This window comes from Anopheles ziemanni, chromosome 3 (genome assembly GCF_943734765.1).
Source record: "Anopheles ziemanni chromosome 3, idAnoZiCoDA_A2_x.2, whole genome shotgun sequence".
Lineage (NCBI taxonomy): Eukaryota > Metazoa > Arthropoda > Insecta > Diptera > Culicidae > Anopheles > Anopheles ziemanni.
In genome coordinates this window covers 83,718,037-83,738,679 of record NC_080706.1, presented here as the reverse complement: position 1 = coordinate 83,738,679, position 20,643 = coordinate 83,718,037, and the positions used below count along the sequence as shown (strand labels likewise).

The window sequence follows — 20,643 nt, the reverse complement described above, 5'->3', positions numbered from 1 at the left end:
TAACTTTCTCCAACATAAACAATCAAAACAAATAATAAACATTCAAACGAATCGTATAATGTATAAAGTCAATGTTTGCATCTTTAAACATGAACAATAGTTTCCATTGACATATCTTTCCTTCATTAAATAAATCAAAAATAAATGAGGTAATAAATGATAAAGATAAATGAGATGAATATGACTTTAATTTTGAATATGGAACCCAATACTATTTAAAAGTAGAAAGTAAGCAGAATAACACTTTTTGTACAAATTCACTGTTAATCTGGCCGCATAAGTTTGTTCCATACAAAAAATGAATAAACATATTTTCAATGCAAGTCGCGCGGCTGTTTTTATACCACAACATTTATACTCTTCCAACAAGAATAAGAAGGCTTAGAAAGGCAGTACAGAAGATGTTTTGATACATTTATCTATGAAAGTAATTTTTGCATAAATTATTCATACTCTGCGCTTGGAACTCTTGCTTCTATATTTGTATGAAAAATAATAAATGCACTGTTTCACCTATCCAAGTGAAACAAGAAGTGTAGAATACGACTTTTCACCTTAAAATCCTTATAAAATTATAATGCTAATAATAAGCTATAAAAGAGAAAAGCTATTCAAATAGAAAATGGTAGTGTGTCGGTGCAGTTTGAATTTGAAATTGGAAATGCTTGTTTGCTCTGAAAGAACGAAAATTAAAATCTCTCCATCCATCCTTCTCGATTGATATTTCCCTTGTATTGCCGTCGAGCAGCGCTATCCGATTTTGCGAGCATTAATGAAGCTGAAGTAAAATAAATATTGACAATATTTTCGGCCTGACGGAAAATATCTGCCAGAACCAACCAGCTCCAAACCTTTGGTCCCCGGCACGACGCGTGGGATGGAAAAATCGATTAAGCCCTTAGTTTCCCCCGCTAAAGTATCGATCGCCTTATAGCAAATCAGTTCATACGATTTACCCCCGACCATTCGGACTTCCCACGGCGTGGCGCCCATCATTCTTTCCAGCCGATGGATGGTGGAGGTCCAATTTGAATCGACAAGGCGGGAAAGAGAAAGGTGAAGGACGAAAAATGGGTGAAAAAAATCCCATCTCTCGGAACCATCGCAAGCGGATCGAATCGGATCCTCCTCCAGCATCCGGGGGTAGGTTCGCTAATCGGTTAATAAGGTTTTGCCAAGTACATAAACCGTCCGAGGACGCGCCGGGCGAACCGGAGGGAGCTGATGGCGGGTTTGGGTCCATGTCCTTGCGATGGATCTTCACCGATTGACGTGCTCTCTAATACAACGGGAAGGATAAATATATTATCTAACGACCAAGACCACCTCCCATGTGAATCTATATGTGCCCGATATGTATGTGTGTGTGTCAGTGTGGGTTTGCAGGTGTGCTCCTTTCTGCTCCCCGATTCCTATCCCCAGCGAGCGGAAGATCGGAAAATCGGGGATTAGAGTGTTTTTCTTGGCATTTAGCCAATCGCTTTTCCGATAAATATGATCTCGCCCATTTCTGTTACACCATGAAACTCTCCCTCTCTTGCTCTCGGTCTCTCACACATTGAGGATCTCCTTCCCTGTCCCTGTCTCTCCCTCTGTCACCAGACGTTCTCGACCGCTCCATCGAACTAATGCGCATGGCATCATTCACTTTCGGGCGAGCGGAAAAGGATGCGCTTCCTTTTCGCGTGCGCGGAACATTATCTTCCTCAACCATTTCTATGCTTGTTGTCTCGTTCGGCGCCGGGCAAACATTCTCCCATCCTGCCATCACCGTCGTCGCAGGGCTTTGGGTCTAGAGTTTCTCAAGACAGTGCCAGGTTTCGCGCGGATGGAAAGGGTGGAAAACAAAACATGCGCCAGAGCGAGATCGAGTGAGTGTGCCTAAGGATCTGCTTCTATGCTGTGGGTCTTCCTGGGACCTTCCCCCGGCAGTAATCGGTGACGGAAGCGATAAATACATAATCCTTCTAATTTTTCCTAAATCGCTCGACTCTAGCTGAAATTAGAACCTATTGCGTCATGAGAGAAACGCAACGGTGGGCAGATAAGATATGATTTCGTAAGCAAATTTTACAGTCGAATTTAGCATTTATTTATCCAGCTTTTATTTATCTGTTTGTTATTTCTTTTTTCACGAAAGTGTGTTAATTTAGTAAAGCGATTAGATTTATGGAAAAAAGCAACTGTGAATCAGTGAAAACTTGTCCGTTACACGATGGAATATATTCGATGAAATAATAAATCACATCCCGCCTGCTAGATGGGAAAACCGGTGGCACCAGTGCAAACACCTTCCCCTGCCAAATGTTTAAATCAGATTTGAAAAATAAATAATCGCTTATGTGCCGCGTCCGGACGAACTGCTCACTCTCACCGAACCGGGAGTGAGTGAGTGAGCCGTTGAACAAGGCAAGCTTTCACTTCCGAATGGGAAAAAGGGACAGTGGCTAACTAGGGAAAATGGAAAATAGGAGTAAAAAAAGTATATCATGTGGATTTGTAGGTACTTCCGTGTGGCTTTTTTCCCATCCATCCGATGTGTGAGTGAGTGAGCCAGGACGAACGCCCGTGTTGCCTCCCTAACCTCTCCACAACTCCGAAGGTCCGCGGATTATGTGCGGATCAGTGTCGTGTGTCCTGTCCGGGGCAGCGCAGTTGACAGAAAGAGACGCTGAGCGGCTGTGAGGGGAGTGCAATAGGGGTGTCGGACGCCCCTCGGAGAGCTTCAGTCAATTTTCCATTCAGCCTCGGCAAGCATCAGCATTAAATTTGTTTACACTACAGCGTCCTCGGCGATATTCCGCTATGTGTACATCTTCAGTTTGAGGTAAGTGGAACGCAGCAGGAGTAAGGGATCGGAACATCCCTTCGACCGGACCACAGACCAGGTCACGAGTCGTCGGTGGTTCGTTGTGAGCCTCACTCTCGTACGGGCCGTCGGTTCGTCTGGTTGACGTGTTACTTATCCGAGTCGTTCTGACATGAAAGAAAAGTGATACAGAATCGTTACAAGGAAGATTTTATGAGTGACACAAATAGAAGAAAATTAAAAAACTGTTCAGAAAAGATCTTGAGATTGTTCGACCTTTGAGTGTTCAGCTTCACAGTTTAAGCCCCCTAATAGATTGCTTTGTCAACCCGGAAGTGTCCCGAAGGGAATTAAGAGCAATAACAATCAAAGTCCACGGGATTCCATCCTCTCGAGGAACTCTTGCAAGTGAATCGAAACGCCGTTCACCGTATCCTGTCGAGCTGTAGCGTAAAAGTGTGCCGTTGTGAACCATTTATTCGTTTTGAAAAAAAAAACCGTCGATCCAAGAAGGCTCAGTTTTTGCCGTTGTTCGTGTGTGTCAGTGTTGTGCGTGATTCCTTTGGCCTCCTCGACGCACCGTATGTGGTACGATACCGGGGAAAACTCATAAACAAACCCACTGAACAAAAGCGATCGAATCCTTACACGAGCAACACGGGCCCGAAATATCGTACCGCGGAGTTACGCTTTGGACGCTTGCGGCGCTTTCCGATCTCATTCTGAACCTCAACGCAAACGTCCGCAAATGCCGGAAAGCCTCGCGATGGACTGGGACATTGACATGTAAGTAGATTACTGTTTATTTTTCCTACCACGCCATTGTGTCAACTAATTGTCGAGAGTTTGATGACTTCCGGGTGCTAGGCGATGGTATTTGCCCTGTCGTACGTCCGAGGCATTTTCGGTTGAGGGAGAACCAATTCGTTCCCATTCACCCCTCGAGATCGGTCAATTTGGTCCTTCCTTTTTCCGAGGACGTCTGTAAGATGATATCCTGGCACTGATTCGATTACGGAGTGGCGAATGCTGTGATTTGGCGTTGCGTCCTTCCGTGGAACAGATGGATTCCTATAAAGTGAGAATAGAGATGTGTCGCTCGGTAATATGTTTGCATTGAAGCTTGACACAGAGGGTTTTATTGAACCGGAAAATAGAGACCTTCTGCCATGGTCATATCTATCGCGTCTATTTTATGAAAAAAAGGAAAACAAAACCTCACGTAACTAGAAAAACTATGAGGTTAAAAAAACAGAATAGGACGAACTCAATGTGGTCCTAAAAGGGTTATGAAGAACATTAAGCTTTGCGCTATAAACGCATCTGTTATTTTAAAAATAACGAGCCCCAGTTTAAATTTTTAAATACATAAAAGATAATAATATATTATGTCTATGATACACATTACTGCATATTTTAACTAAACAAGAAAAACAAATTTTAGTTGTTTCGAAACTATCTCCTGGAAACTTCATTACTTTTTTTTGTTCACACTTAACTGTTCTGTAAATAAATCTTCATAAAACACTCCATGAAAAAAGAATACGTCAAATTGAAATGACTTGTGATTTGTTGGTAGCAACATCACCAAGAGATGATAAAAGATCAATGAAAACGTCAAAGGAATGCTATTGTACCTCTGTATTAGACAGAATATTATCCCTTCCCACACCAATCTCTATGACCTCAAGAAATACTTTTCTCATACAGCTTCAACTTTGACATCGATGAACGAGAGCTGGACATCAGCATTCGTTCAATCCTCCTCAACGAGTCCAGCTGCAGCACAATGCTGCTCTCATCGCACGAACCAGCCATGGTGGACCATTCGCTAAATTTGCCCCAAACGAACCTACTAGGTGCGATGGAATCAGCAGTTCTACCATACCGGAAACCATCCAAATGCACGTAAGTACGCTCCGCATGCTCCATCCAACGATTGTAGCTCCTTTTCATCCAAAAATTCTGAGCTTCTTATGCCAAGGACCGGGGGATCCAGCGCTGGAGTTTTCGGTGGATCCCCCTACGGAAAGGATTAAAACATTACGTTCGAACAATTTGTGGTTGATAAATAAAACGCAAGCGTTGACAAAGCCCACCAGCCTTTAACCCGCTGGCATGAGCAAATCTTTTCGGCAACAGTAAACTACTTATTTGCGGCCAACACTGGCAGGCAAACAGAGTGCGGATTAGTAGTAGTTGGAAGTAGTTGGGGTTCCTGTTCTGAAACTCACGTAACAGATCTCGTTTCAGTCGGAAATGGGGTTATAAATCCCAAACGTTTTCAACATCGATGGGAAAGGGAACGATCCAATGGTAAACGTTTTCCCAATCGCTTCGAAAAGCGTTTGAAAGGTTTCCGCAAGGTAAACATCTCAATCAGCACACAAATAGACAAACCATGCGAAGCTGATTGATGTTATATTATTCGAATTCAAGTGAATGGATCTTCTTCTCTGAATACATAAAGCAAAAAAAACCCTCTGGCACAGCGGAGGATGTGAATTTCAATCTATCTCCATTGGCTTCCCAGTTAAGCATATGAATACGTAATGAAGCACCTCGCAATAAAAATATCGTAATGGAAACAATCCCTTAGTTCGGATAGTGAAAAAATAACACATGAATCCATAAATACGCGGGCATGTAATTTTGTTTTTTCGCATTACATTCAAGCACACGTAATAAGGCACAACAAATTGAAAACTACGAAAAACTTATGGGTAATGTGAGCATTTTGTGTCTACGATTCAAAGGCTTCGCGATATTTTTATTGTTCTACCTTGTGAAACCAGTATCGTGCACTTATGTGATTTTTTTTTCTGGAATCAATTTTTCACATCCTCACTCTTCATCACTTTTTTCTATCAGATTACTAATAGATCGATGCAAATGAAAATTTAATATATGATTGATCGGTCTTTGACTTTATTACTAGAATGTTTAAACTGGTTGTCTGTTTTATGATAAACAAATAATCTTTAACATTCAGAAATTCAGTTTTAGGACTTCTACATATTGTTTAAAATGTTGTTTTAGCTAATATTGTTGTGGTAGTTAACTCGTAGGGATGATATAAAAAAAGCTTCATGTTCCTGCCATACAATCGAAACATCGATAATGTAAAAAATGTTTAGTTCTATCTTGTTTTTCAGTTAATTGATGTCTCTAGATGTAAGAAGATAAAAAATCTTTGAAATTTAGAACGGAAAAACGAGCATTTCATAGGAATCTAAACGATTCATCGCGTTATTGCTACATAAGTGAAAAACTGCTAATCTTTAAAGCTTATTACTCGCATGGTTCATTAAGCCGGCGAAACCGATCTGAGTGTAAAAGAGCAATTTAACGGCCACATTCTTCTTTCGTTGCCCTTTGCGAACCCGTACGAGACCTCTGGCTTCCATTGTGAGTGTTTTTGTTCCAAAATTTTCCGCTTATGCGTGAATTCGGGGGAGCGAGTATGAAAAACAAGCACCATTGGTAGCAGTTTGAATGTTCTGAAATGTCCTGCTGATACCCAATGGTTTCAGGTCTTAACCGTTCTGGTGCTGTTGCATCGCTCTAATTTTTCATGCAACGAAAGACTTGTTCTGCTTGGATCGTAATCCTTACTCTGCTCGAGTCCTCGCTCCTCACGACGGTCACGTTTATGAAACATTCATCCTTCGCTGGCCTTCCGGCTGCGGGCCACTCGTGCGCTTTTGTTCGGAACACTTTTCAGAACTTCCCTCCCGAAACCCCTTCGCCCAGCGGATGGACAATTGCCCAAGGACCGGGAGAAGCCAATACCGGCAAGCAAAACGGGTACATTATAAACAAAACTTTCCAACAAACTCAATCACGGCTTTCCCGAGCGAACTGGGGGAAAGGAAAATGGCCCAACCAGCGACCAACCGACGGTGAGACAATCGAGGGAATGTTTGCTCGAATATCGGAAACAATCGAATCGAGTGTATGGGAGAGTTTCGTTGCTCGTTACATTTTTAATGACCTCGAAGACGGAGCCGAAGAAAGTTTGCACAATTTGCGGAGTGAATTGTCTTAACTCAATCCATTGCTTTCTTGTTTCAAGCTGTTTGCTTTAGGGACAACATATTTGACCAGTTTTAAAAAGTTTGTTTAGGAGCAGTATGCGTGGCTAAAGGAAAACATTAGCAGATTTAATTTGAAAACTTAAGATTGATCGAAGGTATTTCATTTCAAACGTAAATAAAATCGATTGAATTATGTTGTAAACAATTGCATTATGTTTGCAAACAATTTTGTATATAGAAGCTACACTTTTGTACATAGAACATAAAAGCTTCTGAAGCTTAAAGTTGTTGTCAAAAGAACGTATTATGTAAAGAATGTTAAAACAGATTGAAACTTAGTGATATTAATAAGAGGAAAGAGCAATTCTACAATCAGTGTAAAATCGAAATATAATAAAAAAAAATCGTTTGACAAAATCCTTTTAAATTATTAGCCAGAAACATTCTTTCATCATTTTGTTGTTGTTAATTACGATAAGAAAATAATAACTCCTTGGAGCATACACTTTTATAATATTTTTTTTAGTTCATGCAAAGGAATGGAATATAATCCACAAATTTTTCTCACCCTCGTAAGAAAAATCGTGTTAACTAGAAGTTAATTAGAAGGCTTACCAATTCGTTCGTTCACACTTAAAAAAATATGAATTGTTACAGATTGCCAATAATCTGATCGTTTGTAGGCTTCTTCCGTTGCGAGCAACACCATGAACTTATTTAATTAGCCGCCAAAAGTCTCATGAAAATGATTAACCTTTCACCTACTTATATTTGCCTATTACTTTATACAAAAAACAAACTCTTGAAAATTACGTAGAAAATCGAAAAAAAATAATATCCCGTCGTATCTGCTTCCTTCGATAAAATTTCTTCCATCTTACCGCATCCGTTGTTATCCCTCTTTTGCCTTTTGCATTTCAGGAAACATCGAAAATTTATTAAAATTTGAAACCCCTCAAATACAAACCCAATGAGGGGGGAAGAATAATCGAACTCAACGTTACACGGTTCAAGATTCGAACCGTTGTGAAAATATTTTGCGATAACACATAAAACATGTGTAAATACATAAATTATACCACTATTTTATGAAGTAAATTATTGCAACTCAAATCAAACTGTCTCGATTCGGTTAATTAAAAGATGATGTAAATACACACACAAAAAATACCCCGTTTCCATTGTGTGTCTATAAAGAAGAAACTTGTTACGGCCAATCTAATGACGATGCCACAAACACAAATCCCTTCTTCAGCCCCGACGTGACCTTCTCCTGGGCTCGTCGAGAAAGTTCGGTGTCTGCATATTTAATGAGTTGCGCAACCGTGGAATTGCTCGAACAATAATAGCGGAAGCGAGGCAAGAAAAACAATCGCTATTTCCGAACCAACCCGCGGTCGCACCGCTAATTATCACTATTTGCGTAGGCACGGTTCCGGAAGAAACCTTGGATCTGTGCGAACCGCTCCGGCTTCAGCTGGAAACGGTGCAACTCGAAACCGTGTCCACGCGGTGCATTATGGATAACATAATTTTATTCCGAGTGGGGGACCTCCCGGTCGAAAAGGACAATGCCGCCGCGTGTAATGCCAGTATTTACTCCGGTTCCGCGGATCCGGAAATGTACCGCAACGAAAAGTTTCTGTACCGTATAAACATCGGTCCGCTTTTTACGGTCGCACTCCCAGAATCGCGAATGCGTTTTGCTGGTGAATCGTGGGTAATTCATGTTTAATTATGAATGTTCGCAAGGCCGACGGATGAAATTCTAATCAGCTGCGAAAAAGGGTAGACGAAAGGTTAGTTTACTTTTTGTTTTGGAAAACACTTATTTTGTTATATTAAATTTCATTCTATACATTCATAAAAGTAAAAATACTGAAAAGTAAAAATAGCATTAGGAAAAACGTGAGTATGCGTTTTTTATCTATCTTACTCAACAACAACTGTTCAAAAATATGTTATTTTGGCCCTTTTCATTTTCATTTCAACTTTTTACAAAGAAAACAACAACAAATACGAAAGTTTCTCATACTAAAAAAAATCATTCTTAATAGTCAGTCATAAAAGGCTTTAAAACGTGACATGATGGAAATCGTTTCGTAAAAGGAATTTTCCGCAATAGCTTTATAATAGTTCATAAACGTTTGTACAAAGCTTCGTCACAAAAATTAAACTTTGAAGGTTATTATTGTTTTTAAAATAACTTGTGTTGTGTAGGAAATGTTGAATGGATAAAAAAGTTCAAAACTGACTGAAATGTTTTTCAGGAAACTTCTCAGCGTTATATCAGCCAAAGTCATTTGTTTCGTATAGCAAGAGATCAAGCTCAATTCGAGTTTTCCCAGGTGAAACAGTTTATCATTCTCTTTGTTTGTATAACTGTTTTCTAAATATTATTAAACTGTTTTCAATTCTCCAGATCTTAGTTGTAAAACAAAATATATTATCGACGAAGGGAACGCTGCCACAAAGTATTCTTCAATTTACCAAATGTCGACGTGCTTCAACGTGCTTCAAACCATACCCTTCAATCCGTGTACACTTTTCATGTTTTCGTTGCAGAAAAATCGTCGAAATGGGCTGGTCTCATACGGCTTCCCGTATTTGCACTGGAAATCCGTGCCGACGGTAATCAAATTAAAAACCAACATCACAAAGATCCTTATCGGTACCGTTTGGGTTTGGAAAATAAAAAACGATGTTGCTGGTAATCCCTCCAGTCAGTGGGAGAATTCCCCAACATGGTTTGGAAACCACTGCATCAAACGCTCACGATCCTTGCCGTTGCTCGGCAACCAAATTTCGGGCACGTTAAAAATAGAACCGTCCGAAAGAAACAAGGCACCCTAAAAGGGGCGTTACCGTTCCGTTTTTCCGCCATCGACTATCATCGGCGCGCCGAGTTATCGACCAATCGGAACTAACGGACGCTCGGATGGGGTGGAAGGGAATAGAACAAAATAAAAAAGAAATGGGCCAACATGGTGGCGTAGATATGTATCTCCTTTTCACGGCGCATCATCCTCGCCGACAGTGCCAAGGATAATTCGGTTTTGCTCAGTTTGCTGCGGTGTTGGCCACGGAAGCCACTGATACGGTTGTTAGTCGAAGTGATTATGCGTCCGTTGGGCGCTTGACTTGATTTTCTGTCCGGGCATCTTGTGAGTAGAGAATATAGCAAAGAAACTCGTCCCGTCGGCATTGGAGTGTATTGAAGTGCACGCTCGGATAAAATTATGTTTTAGTAGATTAAGAATAAGTGAACTCAAAGGAATCTATTCTTTACAGTTATTATACAGTTTACAGTATAATATACAGTTTACAGTTACCGTTTTAATGGAAATGCGTAAAATCAGTCATGTATAAATTTATCGCATTTCAAGATCATGTTCATGTGTTCTAAATGTTTGACTGGTTCTCTTTTCATTCATTACTAACAAGTTTTACATGAAAATAGTTTAATTAGAATAAAAAAATCCAGTTCCTAATTTATAGTGTCCATAAAGGTGTAAACTAATCGTTTATGGTTTATAGTGTAAAGTGTATGACGTTTATGTTTCAGTACAAGCATTTTGCAGACACATGATTGTCGGAAGCTCAAAGTCGAACATCCGAACCTGTGAATACAACTCCCAATAGTTTTTAGTCAAAATTAAGTGTAATATTGCCGATATCTTCAATTTTCACCTAATCAATAGAATGATTTGTTTTCTCATTTGAATGAGAAGTTTTTCCGAATAGATTATAAAAGGTTGAAACTACATTTTCAACAACATGTTATTTTCCAACATGTTGTGTTGTCGTCGGAAGTGTTTTCTTGAGCTTTTGAAAGAAATAATTTATTTCTACTGTTTTCGTTTTTCTACATTTGGTAAGACCTTACGGTTTTTTTTTTTGGTTGGCTTTGTTTTAACGAAACAATCCAAATATTGGTTAATTCGGGAATGGAACAGAGCACATAATTTAAAAGAAACTATGGTAAATTGGGGAATTTGCAACTTTGTGGGCAATATGTGGCGTCAATGTCTATCGTAAAATTATGAACCTATTTTTAAATGTGTTTTTATGTGTACACCCTCTAGCACATTCTTTATCATTCATTCGGTTTTTAGCGTAAGCAAGCGTAGTGATGGAGACGTACATTTAAAAACCAAAAACATATAAAACCAAATTTTACTAAGTAGTAGGGTAAGTGATCCCATAGTAGTACTAGTACCAATAGTGATTTTAGTGGAATAAAATCTTAGCTCTTCAACGAAATTAATACAATAACGTCACTTGTCCTAGTATGAACTGTTGTTTAATCTTGTACGGAGTGTTCACTATATAAACCTTCGCTCTCCGTAATATAGAGGCTCCAAAATTCATGTTTTCCAAATTCCAAATAGGTTGTGCTAGTATGCTGGGGTTCGAATCCCAACCGAGACCGGACCCTTCCCTGTACGAGAGGACTGAGTATCCACGTACAACAGGGAAACAAGTCTCGTAAGCCCTTAACGGCCAGGCATGACCAAGAGGTCGTTACGCCAAGAAGAAGAAGAAGAAGAAGAAGAAGAAGAAGAAGTATGCTGGATTCTTTAAGAATTTATGAGAGACCAATGCATTGGTCTAGCATCAAGACAATGAATTGGTCATTGAGTAATTTAGCCGTTCTGTAATATATTGGATTGGAAAATACATTACAGTCTATATTTCGACTTCAGTCTTTTCAATGTTTTGGTCCGGCTAGGAAAAAATAAATGCTTTGTTATCATGTATTTTTATGATTTCGGTGAATATACTACATACTTTTCAGAAGAATAATCGTGCTTCAATCGTAATCTGTATAAGTATAGAAATATAATGTTTTTGAAAACTATAAATTATATTATATTGTTAGTTACATGATTAAATGCGCCACCATTGGTGCCAGTACCCTAGTCGTTTGCAGATCAAACAAGCTTAAAAAAGCTCGGAAAAGAGCGGCTAGCTTTACTGCACTGCTGTATTATATATTTCATTTGTTTCTGCATTACAGATAAATATTACATTAATGTGTTTCTAATCGACACAAAAACATATGAGATGAACCTTGAGGCAACCTCATTATTTTAGAACCGCTACAATGTCCTAACCATATTTGGTATGACTAGCGTTGTTTGTATAGTTTATATTACAGACAATTATATAAAATCAAGTTTGTGGAATATTTGTTGTATAGTTTCAACCAGAACTCAAGGTTCAATGCAAAAGAAGTCAAACAACACGTGTTGGGGCTTTACTTTGCAATATTAGTACTTTGTGTGCCTGCAGTTCAAATATAGGACCCCAACGAGGTAGTTTAAAATGAATGTTTCCTAAAAGTGAATGCCTTCCTCTCTAGAAATCTAAAATATCAAAAACTTTTAAACCCTAATTCCTTATGCATCGGCCTTTTCATTATCTTTTGTTACTTTGTTTTTCAGAACCCCTTCGTCAGAGCTCGATGCAAGTGACCAGGACTCGGGACATGCCAGCGAAGTTAGTCATACATTCTCGGACATCTCATTGTTTGAGGTAAGGCCTGGAAAATCACATCAACACCCAAAACCAAATAAAATGATGGATCACATTTATCTCTACCTTGAAACAGGAAATGGCGATAAGCCATCAACTACCGGCCGACGGAAGTGACGTGGAAAATGATGCCCCTATTCTCTTTTCCTTTGCCGAAGGCGATTCTTTTGGGAACCCATACCAAAGGCCACCAACACGGGACCGAACAGAAGTGTGTGAACTGTGTGGAAAACTGTTTTCGCCCCGAGTAAACCCCCGGAAGCCATCGTCGTCGCCGGCAGAAGATGACATTCGGTGTCCGGAAAGGTGTGAGTCGTGTAGTGCAGAGATAGTTGACACCAATCATAATCATCTCGAAGCAAATGCCACTAAACGTCGCCACAGTGATCCCTCGGCAGCCGTCCTGCGTTGTCAACACTGTGGCAAGCAATTCTCACGGAAACTCGCCCTCAAGTGTCACCTGCGGGTGCATACCGGTGAAAAGCCGTTCCGGTGTGAAGTTTGCTCGAAGACGTTCGGTCTCTCGTCGACACTGTCCGCGCACCGGAAGTTACACGATCGCACCGGACCCGGTCTGAAATGTGAGACGTGCGGTCGTGTTTTCACGCAACCTAGTGCCCTCTCGAGTCACCGACATCTGCACGCCGCGGTCCGGCCGCACTCCTGTGGCCTGTGCGGGAAACAGTTCGTACGGCTGCACGCCCTGAAGACGCACGTTCGCAGCCACTCGAACGAGCGACCTTTTGGGTGCGATCAGTGCGGAAAAACGTTCGCCGAGAAACACGTGCTCATTCGCCACCGGAAGACGCACAGCGACGAGCGGCCGCATCGGTGCGCTGCCTGTCCCAAGACGTTTAAGGAAAGGTACGATCTGCTGCGTCATTCGCTCATTCACAGCGGTCTGCGGCCGCACAAGTGCACCGAATGTCCGAAAACCTTTGTCCAGTCGAATGCCCTTGCGAAGCACCGGAAATGTCACGAGCGGGAGCGGAAGCTCTCTAGGCAGAACGAGTTCGGTGCAGTATCATTCATCCTTGCAAGGGAAGAAACATTATGTTGCTAAGGGATACTTTGCATTCGAAGGAAGGTGTGGAAGTGACGGTAGACGTTCAAAACCGTTCAATCGGAAAGGTCGCCAACTTTGTCAACAGTCACGTGGCTCCTTTCGACCATTGTTACATGTTTCTCCAGATGTACATGACGCAACAGGCAGTAGATACGGTACGGTGTAGAGCTGTGAATAAAATAAATAGTTGAGCGTTTAAACAAACGTTGTTCGTTACGAGGAAACTCCTCCGAAACTTTCCGACGAGCTGTGAGAAAGGTCAGTTGAATCCGAAAGCCTATAAGGTGAGGTGCATTATAAGATTAGACCATGGGGGTGTCAGATGACTCTGACGTGTGAAGGGTATAAGTTCTGCTGCTTATAGAAACTCGTCGCCAGGCAAAATTATGTCCATGAAAGTTTTCTTGACTCTTCAGCACGTAAGCCGTAGATATAGCATGCTTTCAAAAGGTCAGTGATTATATGTTTTTCCTGAAAAGTTGATATTGTATTCTAGCATCAAACAAAATTATCGATTATTCATCAATTACTATCAATTTGGGTTAAAATGTGGCGTTTGATTAAAGTTATTCAATGCATTTTTGTATCGCTCATTGCGACAAAGTTTAAACTACGTCCGTTAGGTAGTGGAACAGGATTTTTTAATCAAGATAAGAGACAAATAGGATAGGATTTAAGTCGCGATAGTGCATCAACTTGAAATCAAACTCGTTGTATTAATCATAAATCGGTAAGCATAGTATAAAACTGTAGAGTAGCTTTTAGAGCATGCTTATTTCATATTTTTCACTGCACTCCTCGAGTACTTATGGAAGTTTTACAAAGTAGCCTGCGCCATGCTTTTCTCTTGTGTTCGATTTCTTCTCGTAATGTTGTTCTCTAAATTTTATTTAGCATATTACTTTCGATGGTAGTAGCTAACAGTCATCAATGGTTGTAGCTAACAGAGTAGTCAACCGTAGAGTCACATGGTAATCGATCATTTCACTTTTGTTTGCCGATGGTGTTTTTTGAATTGAATAATGGAATCGATCACGTACAATTTGCACGAAATATACAACTTTTATCAGATTTCCAAAATGTGGAACTGCTTTGTTTTTAAAGTACTAACATAGTGCCTTTCATTTAAGGGGTCTGGCGCTAAAATTGGCCAAGCCACTAAAAAGTTATTGAGAAATTAGTTACTTTAGCCATTATTTCCAGTTGTGACCAAGGTTTTTGAAGCTTGTTGATGCCAGTTTGGCGCGCAGCTTCGTTTGTAGTGGTGGGTAAACCGAATCCCCAAATCCGAATCCCAATCCAATAAATGCTCGGAACAGTCCAAGCAGCGGATAGTGTTCCTTTGGAACTGTGGTCTTTGTGTACAAAACTTTGAAAGGCCAGGTACCAACGTATTTGGGGGAAAGGATAGTAGTTAGGACTCACACACGTAATGCCGGTGAGTTAAGATTTCCCGGCTCTCTGTCTGGAAACGCACGAAATTCGTTGTTTTTCAAAGGAGTACAATGGTACAACAGGATGGTGAGAGAGATTAAACAAGCGTAAAATCTTAGAGAGTTCAAACGCCTATGCGCCGTATTCGTGACGCGGACAGTCTGACGCTGTGCTTGCAATGTCTTTAGTAAATGTTGTAGTTTTTGAGTCCGTAGTATTACATTTGTCAACATGGTCTTTGATTATGATGATGATAAGTGAAAAAATGAACAGGGACTTTTATTTTTATTATCTAATTTAACTTAATAGAATGAATGAGTCTACATAGTTTTGAGACACGCGCGCGTAAATGAGGACAACTGGTGGACATGGCTGTACGAAAAGAACTAATAGTATCTACACATCGCGCTGTAGATGGGTCCCTTTCTGTTCTGGATAGTGGCACCACATTATCAACCAATGGTAATTGGCGGTGGGAAGTACAAACAGAGCAGAAATATAGAGCGGTAAAAGAGTAAATGAGGCCCCGGGCTAGATTCTCCTCTTCCTGCTGGTTCACATTAAGCGCCTGAAGCTATGCAAAGCGCGACACATGCATTCGTTTCGAATTTTTGAACGCTAACGGTTCGCTTAAAAGAACATAACGGTTTAAATTAATCACCCAGTGGAGGTTGAATGCGGATTAATATACTTTTACATGTTAAGTTACTAACAAGTAAACTATACCACAGATGGTGGACAGCATGAAACAATGAGTTTAGCTGAAGAAATGATTTGGAAACGGCGGCGCGCCCGCAGCGAGCGAAGCGAGCGGACTGCGCTAGGTCTACCGAAAAAGAGAGTTTGTTATAGTTTTGAGAAATAAGGGGGGCCCGTGGGCCCCCCTCATACCGCACCCCTAGGTTGATTGCGTAGCCGAAATTAACGGTACACACTACGGTTCAAATACTCGTAGGTTGAATTTAACGAATTATTGTATCACCAATTGCATACATTCAGTTTAAACGTCCACAAGAGGTGTAGCCACGATCGAAAACATGGCGGCCGGGGCCTCATTTACTCTTTTACCCCCAATCCTTCTCCGATATCCCCCCTCAAAACCCACATGAATACCCCAAAAGTGTTATGTCAAGTCATGATATGTCATTTTACACTGGACGACTTCACCTTCTAATTTATACACATTGATCTAAATCGTTAGAATCTGTCAGATTGGATTGAAATCTTTAGAATCCGTCAAATGGGATTCGAGTCTTTAGAATCCGTCTAGGGATCGAATCTTCGAATCTTCCGAATCTCGATTCTGCCAACACTATGACACTTCTTGACAGCTGCGCCGTGCGCGATTCTGCCGTGGTTGAAGTGTGAGATTTTTCGCGTGTTTTCCGACGGCCATCGCAACATTCAACGTTGGTTTGCACTTGGCGGTGTAATATTGTGAAGCCAGCACGTCCAAACCGCTACCAATTTCACCGTATGGTGTGTCGTGTAGTGTTGCAGATGAGGTGTTGTCCACTTCCAGTGCTGCAGTGCAGTTAAATGTGCCATCCCGTAAAGGAAAATCAATCGATTGATCCTAGATAGCAGGGAAAAGTTTTTCTTCGCTGTCCACGGTGGCGTGAAGTTTATCAGTCAGTGGCGCTAGCAACAGCACACACGGAAGTTGGCAAAAGTGGCGCTTCTTCTAGCGCTAGTGCTCCTCGTTTCGGATTCGGAGTGAAGAAAAGGCAGCGGGCCGAGGGGAATAACGCGTGAAAACGTCAGCCGCGCAAACCGCCCTACCCACTCACCCATCCTCTAGACGTGTCAATTTGCACGACGAGTAAAATCAGCATCTTTTCTTAGTCGTAGCTAGAAGAATTGTGCGGTCGTGTGGTTGAGTTGCGCTTCGTTCACCGATGCCGTTCGCCGAAAAAGTGTCAAGGTTTAGCGAAAAAAGCAGCACTAGGAAGAAAATTACGCCACCGGGAAAAGTGTGCTTCAGACCACGTGTGTGTATGTGGATCCGGTGGCCGACCCTGTTGTGACTAGTGCAAACCAAATGAAGCTGTAACAACAGCTGCCCACGATTTGTCATCTGTAATCTTCTTCGGCGAACCGCATGACCGTAGTCGGACTGGAGAAGTGAACAAAATTCCTTTTATGATAGTAAGCCGACGCTCGTTGGATGAAGGTAACCCGGTTCGCAATTGAACCGACCGTGCGTATGTGCCTGTGAGTGTAACAGTGCTCGTGGCGGGGACCACTACACCCTCCCTGTCAACCCGGAACACCCTGAGGAGATGTAGTGACTAATCGTTGAAGAATTTAGCATCTTTATTTGCGACGTGTCATAAAAAAACTACCATACTGCATGCCGCAATCCCTTGAAATCATGCAAAATACCTGCTTCCCGCGTACGGTTTTTGTGTGATTGACAAGAGTTGATAAAAGCGGCAGAAATTCATCACAGAAACCAGAAACAGGATCCACGGGCATACCGACTACTCGAAGCAAAACCATCGAAATACCTCATACTTGCATCAACAAAACACGATTTCCCTTAGCCGAACGAAACGGGAGCACCGGAAGTGTCGTCCGTCCACCATCCGTCGTCCGTCGTTTAACAGCCTCAACCTACAGGCGCGTGGCGACGATATCGATCGGAACCGGAAAAATCAGGACCAACCGAGCCAGCGGAAGACACATCCAGCGTGAGTGTGTGTGTATGTCTCAGGACCTAGTCATATCAAAGCGGCACTCCACCAACACACCACCGCGCACAATCGATCGATTGGGGTGAACAAATAGAGCAAATAGAAAAGCTGAAAAAGGTCACCCGCCGACCCTTCCCGAACACTACGAACAAGCACGCAACGCTGGTCGAGAAAGTGCGTCACCTTTTAGGCCTTCCCCGCGGACGAACGACCCACCGGAACCAACCGGTGGACCGGAAATCACCTTCCATTTGCTTGCCGGTGCGTTAGGTACATTTGATTTCTTCCCATTTTTCTACGCCATTTCGGTAGGTGCATTAATCATAATTCGTTGGCGTACTTGCGTCGGTTCGGTTTGCACTAGTCGAAGGTGGTGTGTACATGTTTACGAACGCGTTGAAAACGCAAATAATTTACGAAGGAGGAAACACATTTATGACCGATTTCCATATTCGATCGCGGGCCAGCGAGCTTTCCTCGCTAAAATTATTGTTTTATTTTCTCGCTTGCGTCATGCAGATTGTGATTTTTATCCCCCATACCATCACGACCAAAACTTATCGTCCCAACCATATGGATGAGTAATAGTCGGCCACATGGGTTTGGCAATAAGAGGGTTCAAAGAATATTTCAACTTTCATGACCAAAACAAGGAATGGCAAAATGATCAATTTCTTATGAATAACATCTGGCTATAGAAGCAGCAAAAAATTTCGCAGAACAGGTAAACCCTTATCAACGACAATCATAATGATATTAACCATTTTTTCCATTATAAGATAGAACGTAAAGTTGTGCAACAGTTTCTAGAAAGTGTCATTCAATTTCGTCCATCTGTAAGAAGATAGGAAAAAAAAACTCTGGAAGGTTATCTTTTCCGATAAGAATATTATTGGCCAATTACGGTTACGTATGCTCTCACGATCGTCCTTTCATTTCACCCCTCGCCAACCGCTCGTGTAACACACGTTGCATAATGGGGATTTCAAGATGTAATCGATCGCCTCAATATCTGTTGGGACGACCGAAAGCCGATCGTTTGGCTTGTTCGTGTACCGAAAATGTGTTCGACAAATTGATGCAAATCGGTTTTGATTGTTCTTCCTTTTAACGATGATGACATACGTCAATCTGCGCCTTGGGAGATTATGCCGGTCAACCACGATGGTATAATCCGAGACTTGTGAGGAATGTACTCATAATTGTCTCGAAACTCAATACTTGGCAACATTTCAAACTGCATGCATCTATCTACTGCCCGATCGATGTGCAGCCAAATGGCCAAAGATGATCGTTTTTTACTGTGAGCCCGACGACAGCGGCCATGCACTCTATCTGTTGTGTATGCTCTCATTTCCGGTCAGCAGTGCAATTCGTTTCTACAACATTTTTAAAACTTTTTTTATTCTTATTTGGGTTTATTGTCCATTACTGATAGTGAGTATTGTTTATTGAATCATTTTTTACTAATTAATGATTGCATCTCTTCTGCAGCCTTTAAAAGAGAATTTATCGGTAAGAGGACGAGTGGAAAATATAACACAAGTGAATGGCTACTAATTATCGTTAGCATATTTTTACTCTTACGAAGACACCAGCCGAAAGGATTTAATTTTGAAACGTTGAAGAGCTTTGTTGATAAAGCCCTTAAAGTAACGGAAAATAATGCCTGTTTTCAATTCCAATTACCGATGGTTACTTTGGAATGTTGCTAATGCGTAAAGTAATTAAAATATTCCACGTTAGGCTGCATTATCCTTATTGTAATTTCCTATTCACCTTTAGCAAGTGTCTTCCAAACGTTGGGTGTGATGACCACTAGCTGTTCATTTACCTTTTCCATTATTTTCGTCTGTTTTGCTAATTTCAGGATCGGTTGCAGTACGGACAAGAGAAGGAAAGAAGCCAAAACTGATGACGAAACCTGCTGTCCTACAATAGGTCATACATCCAGCACGCATCGACAACTTGTTGTATTTTGGCAATCTAACTTCATCTTCACCAGCAAAACGCCCGGCCGAGGCCGGTAGCAACATCGTTAGACAACTTTCGAACGGGCAGCATCGACCACAAGGAAAACGAAAAGGAAGAAGAAAGAAACTCCACAACACCCATCGAGCGACCACGCGGGACAATGCGCGCGATCTGTACTGCCGTGCCGGAGAGCGACATCTTTGTCATGAGATAGCATAGATACCCGCACCGACCCACCGTTGCCGCACTGATAACAGGCGTGAAGGACGGCTCCCACCCGTTTCTGCACCTGTCCGCTCGTGAACCGTCAAAGCCGACGACCCGCAGCGAGTGCGGCGCGTTATCAACGTCGCGTCGCGATCGGCAGCAGCAGCATCTCCACCATCACCTCCATCATCATCATAATCGCCGTCATCGGTATCATTATTGGCAACAGTATTGCCACCAATATCAGCGCCGTTGGCACCAGATATAGCACCCTCCAGTCCTCCAGACAAAACCACCGACACTGTCTCACGTTCACACACACACACACGACACAGGAAAAAAGGGTGAAACAAAGCAAGCGAGAGGGAGAGGGGTGGGCAGGCAGCGATTGTAAACAATACACGTAGGGCCGCGGAATCCGATCACCAACACTAGCGATCACCATTAGCTCGGCGAAGGTGGTCGTGCCTCGTCGGCGTCTTGCGGCCGGCCGCGTGTCCGCGGTGTCGGCAGTCGTCGCAGGCATCGGTGGCGGCGTGTTCGGTATCTCGCGCTGCTGCTGCTGCTCCTGCTGCTGGAACCGCCTCTGTTGCGCCGAGCAGCAGCATCGTGATTCAGTCGGTTTGATCACCCGCCGGAGAGTCGCACGGGTGAAGCCTCCCTGACGGCCTGCGTGCCTTGCAGCCAGCCCATCTCTTGGCGGTGTCGTCGTCGCGAGTGTGTGTGTGTGTTTTTGTGTTAAAGCCGCGTCCCGCGGGGGTTATCCCGATCGGGGTTGATCGCGAGGCAGATCGATCGAGTGTGGTGATAGTGATCGGAGAAGGTTTTTTTTCTAGTAGAAAATTTTGGGCCCACTGTGGCGCTTGAAGGTTCAACGTCGTA

The 20,643-nt window shown here is 42.2% G+C and overlaps 1 protein-coding gene across 1 annotated transcript; it reads left to right on the top strand.

The window, feature by feature from the left end:
- The first annotated feature begins 3,575 nt into the window (after nt 1-3,575).
- LOC131285657 (zinc finger protein 501-like) lies at nt 3,576-13,447 on the top strand. Its single transcript, XM_058314515.1, has 4 exons — nt 3,576-3,595; nt 4,520-4,717; nt 12,294-12,384; nt 12,461-13,447. Exons 1-4 carry the CDS (start codon nt 3,576-3,578, stop codon nt 13,445-13,447), a joined length of 1,296 nt encoding a protein of 431 aa, XP_058170498.1.
- Nucleotides 13,448-20,643: the final 7,196 nt, after the last annotated feature.